The sequence below is a fragment of the Lissotriton vulgaris genome, chromosome 9 (genome assembly GCF_964263255.1).
Source record: "Lissotriton vulgaris chromosome 9, aLisVul1.2, whole genome shotgun sequence".
Classification (NCBI taxonomy): Eukaryota; Metazoa; Chordata; class Amphibia; order Caudata; family Salamandridae; genus Lissotriton; species Lissotriton vulgaris.
Genome location: NC_141697.1, coordinates 1007320087 through 1007332744, shown reverse-complemented (window position 1 = coordinate 1007332744; position 12658 = coordinate 1007320087). Strand labels below are relative to the sequence as shown.

At 45.5% G+C, this 12658-nt stretch overlaps 1 protein-coding gene across 1 annotated transcript in view; it reads left to right on the top strand.

The window, feature by feature from the left end:
* The window catches only part of LOC147692711 (leucine-rich repeat and fibronectin type III domain-containing protein 1-like protein), a 407389-nt gene that overhangs the window by 366328 nt on the left and 28403 nt on the right, over window positions 1–12658 (top strand). The window contains exons 3-4 of the mRNA XM_086938877.1: window positions 4271–4875; window positions 7855–7954. Coding sequence (XP_086795003.1) covers window positions 4271–4875; window positions 7855–7913 — 664 coding nt within the window. The 3' untranslated portion in view covers window positions 7914–7954. The remainder of the gene's footprint in view (window positions 1–4270; window positions 4876–7854; window positions 7955–12658) is intronic.

Genomic DNA, 12658 nt, shown 5'->3' with positions numbered 1-12658 from the left:
ATGGCTGACGGTGTCTGACAGACACCTCCAGCCATGTTAGAGCTTTTCTGCCGCGGTCGGACGGCGACCACGGCGGAAAAGCAGCGGACGGATTTTGAGACCCACCGCCATCCTAATTTGGCGGTGGGTCTGCTGTGCCTCCGCAGCGGTTTTCCCGCATTCTCCGGGCCGGCGGTGGCTTCCGCCGGCCCGGAGGATGCGGGAAAACCGCGATCCTAATCAAGCCCTTAGTGTGGATAAAATCAATTTTGGAAAAGGTGATGGACAGAGTTTCTGAATGATGCAGAATACTCCTACCCAGTCAAGAGATCAGGGCTTGATCCATCACAATTTTTAGCTCACTGCACCATCCCAGCTCAGAACCTGGCTACATGCAAATTAGTCTGTTCCTGTCCCAGTGCATGATGGGAACAGGGCAGACCAAACTACCAAGCCAATTCTTCACCAGAAAGGAGACAAGCTACCGGGGACCGGTTTCTGGCATTTCAGCCGTCATCGGCCCGGCTTGCTTGAATCCTGATGGTGCAATGAGCTAGGGACTCACGTCTGAGTATACCCTCCCACACTTAGTGTGGATAAAATCAATTTTGGAAAAGGTGATGGACAGAGTTTCTGAATTATGCAGAATACTCCTACCCAGTCAAGAGATCAGGGCTTGATCCATCACCGTTTTTTAGCTCACTGCACCATCCCAGCTCAGAACCTGGCTACATGCAAATTAGTCTGTTCCTGTCCCAGTGCATGATTGGAACAGGGCAGACCAAACTACCAAGCCAATTCTTCACCAGAAAGGAGACAAGCTACCGGGGACCAGTTTCTGGCATTTCAGCCGTCATCCGCCCGGCTTGCTTGAATCCTGATGGAGCCATGAGCTAGGGACTCACGTCTGAGTATACCCTCCCACACTAAGGGACCTATTAGGATGGCGGACGGACCTGCGTCCGTCCGCCATCCCAGAGGAGGAGGGACCGTCCGTAGGGGCAGCGGCGGTCCCTCCGTGCTAATTAGGATGTGACCGCCACCCTGGCGGTCACATCCTGTATTTTTAACATTGCGGCGGGTGCTGCTTGAAGCAGCACACGCCGCAATGTTAAAAAAATGCATGTTTACCTTTGCATGCAAGAAGCTGCAGGCACCGCGTGGTGCCTGCCGCTTCATTCACGCAAAGGCAGGGGGGTACCATAGGTACCCCCCATGTGCACCCCCCACCCCCTCTTCACCCCTGGGGGCCCGCAACGGGCCCCCGAAGACACCACCGTATGCCTTTCCACGGCGGAAATGCCGCTGTGGAAAAAGGCATATGACCGCAGCTATCTTAATATGGCTGGCGGTGTCTGATAGACACAGCCAGCCATGTCAGAGCTTTTCCGCCCCGGTCGGGAAGGCGACCGCGGCGGAAAAGCGGCGGACGGAAAATAGATGCCCCAGCCATCCTAATCTGGCGGGGGTCTTTTTCCAGTCCGCAGCGGATAATCCGCATCCTCCGGGCCGGCGGTGGCTTCCGCCGGCCCGGAGGATGCAGATTATCCGCAATCATAATCGGCCCCTTAGTGTGGATAAAATCAATTTTGGAAAAGGTGATGGACAGAGTTTCTGAATGATGCAGAATACTCCTACCCAGTCAAGAGATCAGGGCTTGATTCATCACCGTTTTTTAGCTCACTGCACCATCCCAGCTCAGAACCTGGCTACATGCAAATTAGTCTGTTCCTGTCCCAGTGCATGATGGGAACAGGGCAGACCAAACTACCAAGCCAATTCTTCACCAGAAAGGAGACAAGCTACCGGGGACCGGTTTCTGGCATTTCAGCCGTCATCCTCCCGGCTTGCTTGAATCCTGATGGTGCAATGAGCTAGGGACTCACGTCTGAGTATACCCTCCCTGTGATTTTATCCACACTAAGTGTGGGAGGGTATACTCAGACGTGAGTCCCTAGCTCATTGCACCATCAGGATTCAAGCAAGCCGGGCCGACGACGGCTGAAATGCCAGAAACCGGTCCCCGGTAGCTTGTCTCCTTCCCACTAAAGAATTGGCTTGGTTGTTTGGTTTGCCCTGTTCCCATCATGCACTGGGACAGGAACAGACTAATTTGCATATAGCCAGGTTCTGAGCTGGGATGGTGCAGTGAGCTAAAAAACGGTGATGGATCAAGCCCTGATCTCTTGACTGGGTAGGAGTATTCTGCATCATTCAGAATCTCTGTCCATCTCCTTTTCCAAAATTGATTTTATCCAACTAAGTGTGGGAGTGTATACTCAGACGTGAGTCCCTAGCTCATTGCACCATCAGGATTCAAGCAAGCCGGGCCGACGACGGCTGAAATGCCAGAAACCGGTCCCCGGTAGCTTGTCTCCTTCCCAGTATAAGAATTGGATTGGTAGTTTGGTTTGCCCTGTTCCCATCATGCACTGGGACAGGAACAGACTATTTTGCATATAGCCAGGTTCTGAGCTGGGATGGTGCAGTGAGCTAAAAAACGGTGATGGATCAAGCCCTGATCTCTTGACTGGGTAAGAGTATTCTGCATCATTCAGAAACTCTGTCCATCACCTTTTCCAAAATTCAGTTGCCAGCATGATACCTCTATATTCTGCCCACATCTGCCTTATCATATTGTTCTTTGGGGGGCATCCACATGCCCAGAATACCGCCACCTCTGCACCCATACAATAATTCAGTGTTTTCTCCCAAAACCCGATTAGCGGCAGTGTGGCTGCCTTCCAATTCTGGGCAATGTTTCGCTTACCCAATGTAAAGCCCAAGAACAATAAATGTTGCTTGTACCTGTTCCCTTTGATCGCCGCAGTACTATGGAGGAGAACCAACAAGGGATCTAGATTGATCTCCCAGGAAAGAACCTGGGCAAGGCAAGAAGTTATTTGCCACCAGAAACGCTGTAAAGATGTACGACTCCAAACGGTGTATAGAAAAGTATTGCTTTGCCATTTTTCGTCATCTTCCGAGACATCTGCCTTTAAGAGTAGGCAGAGGCTGTTGAAGATGATGAAACTCACACCATTGATAAGCACACCACTGATTGTCAACTCATTGACCACCTACGGCCCTCAATAAGAGTCAGGCGGAGTGGACTCCCATATGGAATTCCAGATTGCCCTATCACAAATGGGTCAGTGTTTTCATGGTGCTGGAACCCCAGACCCAATTTTACAGGCCATAAATACTGGCCAGGAAATTATTTTTTAAACATTGGCTGCAAGAGCAGCCATTCTTTGTTTTCCAGCCACACCTGACCTTTGTACCTCTACCCCCCTCCCCTTATGCCCCTGCTTCCGTTTACCACCTGTTCAGAGCAAGAGGTAAAAGAGAGTTAAACTCCATTGAACTGGGAATTCTGTGCAGATTTATGCTGTGTAGAACCACTTTTGCACTGGTTGTTCCCCATTACATTGGGTTTAACGCCTAGCTGCACTGTACTGGCAGGGAGTTACCGCATGGCACTGGTTATTACGACTGCAGAGCTTGCACCCCACCCGTACCGTCAACTCGTAATGATTGTCCATGTGTGTTTCTTGGGATATTTCAAAGGAAGTATTTACTTTGTAGCTCACGTCTCAATGATTTGGCTTTGCAAATGGCCATTTATTGCATGTATGAATCTGCCTAACCTTGAGGCTTCCTCTTGTCGGTGTAGATCTACATTAATGTTGTGTCATTATCCGGACTGTTTTATTCAGTAGGCACTGCTTTTATGGTGCTATGCATTGTTGTGTATGTTTATTTCTGTGTTATAAGCGATGGCTGGGTATTGCTACCACTTTTACAGATTCCCTATCCAGTAACCTGTTCAGCAGAACATTTTAGCTCTTCGGATGGTTTGTAATGAACTAATGAGGTTCTAAGCCAATTTACTTATATGCTAGGATGGGGATCACTCTTTCCCAACTAAACTGGGACATCCATCTGCTCTTTACATCTAAACCTCTAAGAGTACCTCAACACCAGAGACAACTGTGTAGCACAGCCAACAACCTGCTACAATTGTTAAAGGCGATGGACAACTTACGAAGCCGTCAAATGAAATTATATCATTTGTATAGCACCTTATGACCTGACCACATAGCACATAGTGCTGAGCATATACAAGAGAGGAAGAAATGAGGGCTTCAAATAGGAAAAAATAGAGGAACGAGGCAGGAGCTTTGTCGATGACATAGTCTTCCCCAAATGCTATATCAGACCATACAGAGTAATAGTGTTTTGTGAGTAACCAAGCATCGGATATAACCTTGTTTTGTTTTTTCCCCAGAATGATTCCAGCTTCCAGCAGATCCTTTCTGGTCAAGGACCTGGTGGCTGGCCGTGAGTATGAGCTGTGTGTCTTGGCGGTCTACAATGATGGCATAACCTCCCTAACAGCCACCAGAGCCATTGGTTGTGTGCAGTTTGCCACCCAGCAGGAATACAGCCAGTGTCGGTCCATCCACACCCAGTTTCTTGGGGGAACTATGATCATTATCATCGGTGGTATCATTGTGGCCTCTGTCCTGGTCTTCATCATCATCCTCATGATTCGGTACAAGGTCTACAGCAGCCAGGACGATCAACAGAAAGCCAAGGTCAGCAATGTGTACTCTCAGACTAATGGCAACCAGCCGGGGGGCTCGGGCCAGACTAACATCAAGTCACAAGGAAAACAGGAGGGAGTGGGAGAGGAGGTCTCAGGCAGATCTACCAAAGACTGTGCCACAGTGACTTACAACAAAGACTGTGAGAAGGTCTGTGTGACACAGATGCCTGACTTAGACATTGAGGAAACAACCTCACCCAGGCGACGGCAGCAGTCAAGGGTAAACACGGACCATCAGAACAACTCCCCACTATCTCCAGGAGACACCAAAGCAAATGAAACAGGTATGTCTACTACTAACCGATGCAGATTCTAAACTGCCACAACTTCAGAGTAAAATGAATAATCATAAAGGCAGACATATTATAAAGACAAATGACTCTCTGGGAAACCTTAGGGAAAATAGGGCACGTATTGTTTTGTTTCTCAACTGAAAAGTGTAAATTCATTTTTATTGATATATCAATGCATGGAAAAGTTCATTTATGTATCAATGCAAGGGTCAACAGCTTAGCTGGAGGATGGAGGATGCAATATTCAGCTCCTTATTAGTTTATATACTTTCAAAGATGTACCATAACATTGTCACAGCGACTGTCCTCTCCATATCCAGCTCTGACTTGTGTTACATCCTGCATGGCTGTGCCTGCGTAGAGCTATCTCTGCCTCAGGGCTATCCACAAATTATTGCACACTCAAGACAACAACCAAGGTGGTTGTGGGGTATGTAAGCTTCGTCTTAGGCCCTGGTTACGAGTATAGGTGCGATTTATCGCCCCTGATAACTAACACCTTATATATCAGTGCCACAATTAGCACCAATTATGAGTATGTGGGGCATAACAGGCTGATTTTGGTGTTCATCGAACCAAGGTTCACGTGATATAGTAAATACTGTATGCTCCTCCTCAGATTTTGACAGGTTCGACCTGTCAAAATTTAACGAAGGTTGAGATGTAGAACGCTTCTGATGATTATTGAATGCGTTAAATACCTACCAACTCGTAATTTCGGCCAACTCATAATCAGGCCCTCTGATGGTGAGATCATTCAGAAAACTATATATTGTGTTGGCTATGACTCTATTCTCACATCATATTTTCTCATGTCAGGTCTCCCACTTTTTTCTGTGATGACTGATGCCCCCCCCCAAGATGGAAAGAGAATAGGAGACTAGGCAAGCCAACCTCGGGCTCAATGTGACAAGAACAAATACTTTTTTTGTCTTTTCTTCTGATTCTCCTCATGCGTTCGACATAGGCACTTGAATACCTTTTTAAAATAAAAGCAGCACAAATAGGAATAGGTTACTAATGCGTTTTGGTCAACTGTGCCAGCTACTGTGCCCCACTTATAGGCTAGGAGTGAAGATTGGGATTGGGGTCCTCATTTTGAGAACAACAGTTATTGAATTTCCATTAAAAACTGACAGAGGCCCTATCCATACTCCATTTAAAAGCACTGCCCCATTTTGAGGGCAAGGGTTTGCAGTGCTCGCAATGGCAGAGTTCTGCTTTCTGGAGCATCCTTGTGGCGGTCCTGAAGTCAACACAAGTGGCACTGGATGGGGAAGGCCCAATTATGGGAGGACACTGACGTCATTTTCATCCGCATCCCTTCTGTCAGGGCTCACCACTGAAACCATGGTGATCCTGGGTAGAATTCTTTTTTAAATATCCCCCTTGTGCATGGAAAAAAACTCACAATACATTGACATTTGTTAAGTGGATTCTAGAAATGAAGCTCCAATTTTAGCGTCCATCTTCTGGACTTAAATATGTGTCAACAGTTTTGCAAGGCCATGAGGACCTGGGGACTTACTAATAAGGTGTTTCCCAGCAAAGCAGCTCCCACCACGCACCTGGGGGCCGTTTCAGGGGGAAAGCATCTACTGTGGCAACGGGTTTTAAATTTGGCAGCCTGGCTATTGCAAGAAAGTCGTAGATTGTGGTGATTTGGCAGCCACATTTTATATAAGCCCCTAAGTATGCACTTACTGCCGACCCCACTATGTAAAATATTGTTGATACTGCTAAATATGCTGTGGGACTAGTAAGAGAGCAATTTTGCTCTACAGTAATTCAACTGAAAATCAGATGAGTCTTTGTTCCCGGTGTAAGCAGGTGAAGGGGAGTACAAATTGCCAAAAATCACACTGTAATTCAGGTAAAATAAAAATATCCACGTACTTGCATTTTGTTCATCTGCAGGTTGCTAAAAACACGTTTCACTTACAAAATGGTATTGACACCTCATTGAAATAAATCTTATAAACAGTACCAAAAAAAAAAAAAAAATCAATTCTTGGCCTTCACTAGCAAGCGGCTTTCTTACGACGGCATCCATTTTAGCTCTCCCTTTAGAGGACCATGACTGCTTGAGTGTTTTTCTAAGAATGTGAGGATTATAAAGACGCAAAGGCTCCATTTAATGAAGTTAATCCGTTTTTGAACAAATGGCCTTCAAGCCATTTTCTCTGGAATAGGCATTAGGGAAAATTGGTCATATCAACTCCCGACAGCGTGTGACACACGGTTTATTGGTTTAATGAAATAAAATGATGGAGTTTTTCTATTCATCCCATTTAGTTCTTAGAAAGAGACTGTACTCGCTCAATCATGCAATATGGGTGGCTGATGGAGATAGTCTGCATTCAATTAGCCAGTGTGATTGACAGGTGTGGTTATCATTGAATTATGTGCTTTGACGGGCTGATTCATGTAGCTGGCTGGCTTGGTTTTCTCGAAATACTGGATGCACAATAATTAAATTCTTCATCAGTCCAAGAATTTGATCACATTCCCTCTTTAAGTTTGGCAACATTTAAATTTGCTGTGGTTGCTTGCTTCCCAGTTCATGCAGCAGAACCACCTGTTTTGCTATCAGATCACTGACAATATCGGAAACCGAAATATCGCGTGGACAGAATATCGTGTCAAAAATAACGGAGACCAAAATATCGAGAATGTCAGTGCAAATAGGTAAGTATAGGTTTACTATTCTTAACTCCACGTTCGCGTACCTTGAATATATAAATACCATCATGGTACATGTATGTGGAGCTATTTATAGCAAAACTTTGCTTACCTTTAGAAACTTACCTTCACAATTTTTGCGTCCTCGATCTTCTTGATACAATATTCTGGTCCATTATATTTCTGTTTCCAATATTCTGTCTAAATACCGTGCTACAATGTCTGTGCCTGCACTTTGCCCCACCAGACTTGCTTGTTATGCTGTGCTATTGTCTGTTCCATCCACAGGCCCTCAGCAGACAGTCGAGAAACGACAGTCCAGTGACTGGACCGATATCAAGATTTGACAGCTTCTCCGGGTACAGGAAAACAGTCACCTCGTTCTCAGGTAAGGTGATCAGGATGTAGCCAGCAGTCAGAATGCCTTGCTTCTCTCTGCACCCGCAAATCTGCCATCTTGGAACGGTACAAACCTTTGTTGGATTATCTGGCGAGGCCTTCGGGTTGTCTATTCCCTGCTACAAGCGATACAGATGAATCAGCAGAGGACAAGATCAATAGATATAAATATTTAATTGTTGTTATTAAGAGCCAGATAATTAAGGGAATAAATAGCAATACCAGACCTAATGATTTTATCCTCAGAAACAAAAGCACCTGTACCTGCCTGATGAAGCACCTTCCCAGGGGTTAGTTAGACACCACATAATAATGATGCCGGTACAGAAAAGTGATCAGTAGCACAACACCAAAAGTTTACAAACTATAGACTGCATCTACAGGGTCCCAGACAACAATAGACCTGTTCTATAAAAAAATGAACTGCTCAATGCGCCCACCATGCATTTACAGTCACACAAGTTTGTATGACAAGACAGCGGATATATATATCCTGTCTGGTCTAAGGTGACTTAAATCACTTGGTATTCATTAAAACTAGATGTGTCTGCAAGCTCTATCTCTCACGGTGTATCCCACCCTATAGTGTAAGTGGTCAATAAAGGAGGGAAAATAATATGAAACAATTGTGAAAAAATTGGCAGCGCCTCACAGTAGTAATACAATGGGAGTTTGCTCTCGCCTGCATCCTCGGGTTCTCATCATTAGCAACTGCCAACTTATAAACAAAAATGGTGATAGAAGGAAAGGAAAAAGCAAAGTGCTCAGTGTGGTGTGTGTGAACCCTACGAGGAGAATCTGAGCTGAAGCCAGTCACTTGCGTTGACAAGACTGACGTATAGCAGCAAGTGTGATCAATATTGCATATGTGGACTAGTACACACGCACATTTAAAAGGGGTTGCAGGTATGCCGATGAAGGGCAACCACCCGGTATTAAAAAACAGAGAAAATTGGTGCAGTGTGGAAAACTGACCCTTGCCCCGACGAAATTGCCGTAAGATCACATTGGCAATGAAACATGTTGGTTTTTAATTGGGCACACACAGCATGGAATAAAGCAGCATAGCTAGTGGTTGTTTAGCTCGTTTTTAGACTAGGAGTAGCGGGTTTCTATGGTAGATCCCGATACATATGATAGGGTTAACACACACTATACTGAGCACTTAGCTTTTTCCTTTCCTTCTATCACCATTTTTGTTTATAAGTTGGCAGTTGCTAATGACGAGAACCTGAGGATGCAGGCGAGAACCAGCTGTCACCACTGCCAATATTTGTGAATCACGGGGCATTCCCACAGGATATGTTAAAAGGATCCCTCCTGTGCACAACTCCTCACACATTATGATGTCTCTATGGCCTCCTGTTTATGTAACAGAGTGCGTGGGTAATAAGAAAGATGTAAGACTTTAAGCTGTATTAGCCAGAATCTGGTTCAGATCGCTGTGTCTCGGGGACTTTGTAGGGCTTCTAGTCATTTCTCATCATCAGTATTGCCTATATCGGCAGTTCAGGCACGCCTGAGAGGGCTCAAGGTGTGGGTGGAATTGTTCATCAATTTTCGATAGATTACTGATATCCCCTTTTCTGGAAGGGGTATGTAAGCAACCGGTCTTCTGGGAGGAGAAATCGGGGAGGTCCGTACCCTCTTGAATATGAATACTAAGGGCATGCCCAAGTTGAAGGTAACAGAGCCTCTGGGCAGTTGATAATTCATATCCTGAACAAAGGTATCAAAGGGAAGTAACATACACCCCCCCTACCAAAGTAAGGTCTGGAGCTCTTGGGCAATTTGCTTGAAGAAGGTAGGTGTGACTGGGTAGGGCGTATTTTGAAGGAAATATCAAAGGCGCAGAAGGCCCATTAAAGATAGCGGGAGGATCAGTGGTGGCTCACAGAGGGTGTGCTGCTGGGCAATGCAGTAGGGCGGGGGAGGGGCAGGGTGGGGAGGGGCAGTAAACTCGGAGGTACGACGGAACAGAGGAAAGTAATTATTCCGTTTCTCCTCTCCGTCGTATGTCCAATTTTACTACTCAGCACTCTGCCCCTCCCCCGCCCCGCCTCACCGCCTCGCAGCATGCCCTATGCGAGCCACCACTGGGGAGGACGCACCTGTGCATTGCATCTGCGCAGAGTTAGTTCAGCTGCAGGGGTGAGGTTCCGCTGCTCAAACAACTGTCTGTCCCGGGTCATGAAGACTCCAAGATACTTGAATCCTTCAGTCACAGTATGGGCCACACATCTCGCCTGGAAGGTCAGAGGGGGACCCGACAGGGAACAACACCAACCACTTGGCCCAATTTATATTGTAACCTAAGTAGTTCTCTAGAAGCTCGAAGATGTGCAGCATTCTTGCGATGGAAGTAAACGTCCTGGGGAGGTACAGGACTATGGCATCTGCGCATAGGGAGATGCGCACTTCCCATCGGCCCATAGATAGTATGCCCCATATCAGCGGATCGCCACATATCCAGACTGCTAGTGGCTGCAGTGCCAAGGCACAGAGCAATGGCGATAGTGGGCACCCTGTCGGGTAACCCTGCACAGTGGGAAGTTCTAAGATATTGCTCCATTGACCATTACTCTAGCCAGCGGGGCTTGATATAATAACTTAATCTGAGCACAAAATTTCGGGCTGAATCCCAGTTTTTGGGTCGCATGGCAAACAGGTAGGACCATTCTGTGCTATTGAACGCCATTGAGGCATCTAGCACCATGAATGCAGTCTGTTGGGTAGGGGATGCACCCACGATTTGAAGAACTCTGTACAGTCTCCCGGGTGCTCCTGCGTGGCATAAAGCTGGAATGATCCACATGAATGATGAAAGGGAGGACAGCCGAGAGTCTAGTCGCAAGGGCCTTGGCAAGCACCTTTGCCTCCACATTCACTTCACAAACCTTTAATGGAATTTTGTGAAATTGTGCGAGAACACATTATAGAATATTGCACACCCTAATTTTGTAATGCCCTGAAACCAAACCTGAGAGCTGAATCAACTTCCACACCTTTGAGGCAACTCTTGAAAATCAAACCTTTCGAACTTACTTACAGTTGAGCATAACACAGATAATAAGAACATGTGAAAAGGATTCCACTTCACACAATCAGACTTCAACCCTCTGAATTAACGAAAAGGATACTTGAAATAGTTTATAAATCATCAAAATAAAGAAATACTAAATGTTAACAAAAGAATTTACACAACGATGAAACCAAAAGGTCTATATATCATTTAGTACAGTAATGTGTTAACTTTGCACCAATATGAGTGCAAAGCAGAGTTTTAAACATATAGAAATATATAGAGTGTTTAAAGTGCTCAGCATGTGCACTGTCACCAACCGTATCGTGAATGTCATGCAAAAATATTGTGTGACTGATCGATTCTTTGGCACACAGAGATATCATACCTTCGAAAAAATCGGTAAGTCACGTGTGGTAGTCTACCATACGTGACTTACCAATTTTTTCGTTGGGGACAGTGTACAGTGTACATGCTGAGCACTTTAAACACTTTATATATTTCTCTATGTTTAAAACTCCGCTTTTCTCTATTAGGTTTCAAGACATCCCACACTTATTATTCCTCGATCACCGATCATAGCCATTTTGTTTCACATATATAATGATTGTGATACACTTATGCTTTGAGCACTCACATACAGGGGAATACAAGGCTGGTTAACTCAATTGGTGCAAAGTTAACACTTTACTGTACTAAATGATATATAGACCTTTTGGTTTCATCGTTGTGTAAATTCTTTTGTTAACAGTACAAGAATCCCCTGATGAAGGGCAGATTGCCCGAAATGCATTGGGCTATGAGAAATGAAGTGTACAACTTATGAATTCATGTGAAAGCAACATCAAATGATATTGAAAAGATTTTCAATGAACATTCAAATAAAACTTTATTTACAAGAACGAAAATTAATGAAATTTGTTTTCTGAGTGCTTTTGGGGACGTTACTCTCATTTGGAATAACGCTACTCAACCTATTATCCGCTCCTTTTACTCAGAAGGGAGTACCAAATAGCACCAACACACCTACAAACAAAGTGAATTACTTTGAACTTACACAGGAGTGCAACCGTTCTTTATTTTCTTCCTGCACCTATGCAATGCCCATGGAATGCTTTCCCAGAGCAGAGGAAGGCAATGCAGCGATTTGCGCTGCATTGCCTTATTCCAGATTTTTGGAGCCACTCATGGCCATGCAGAGTATCACCATAAGCGTGGAAGGGTATACTCAGATGTGAGTCCCTTGCTCATTGCACCATCAGGATTCAAGCAAGCCGGGCCGAAGACGGCTGACATACCAGAAACCGGTCCCCGGAAGCTTGTTTCCTTCCCAGTATAAGAATTGGCTTGGTAGTTTGGTCTGCCCTGTTCCCATGATGCACTGGGCCAGGGTCAGACTAATTTGCATATAGCCAAGTTCTGAGCTGGGATGGTGCAGTGAGCTAAAAAACGGTGATAGATCAAGCCCTGATATTTGGACTGGGTAAGAGTGGTCTGCTTAATTCAGACACTCTGTTCATCACCACCCCCTTTTCTGAATCAATTTTGTCCACCATAAGCGTGGAAGGGTATACTCAGATGTGAGTCCCTTGCTCATTGCACCATCAGGATTAAAGCAAGCCGGGCCGAAGACGGCTGAAATGCCAGAAACCGGTCCCCGGAAGCTTGTTT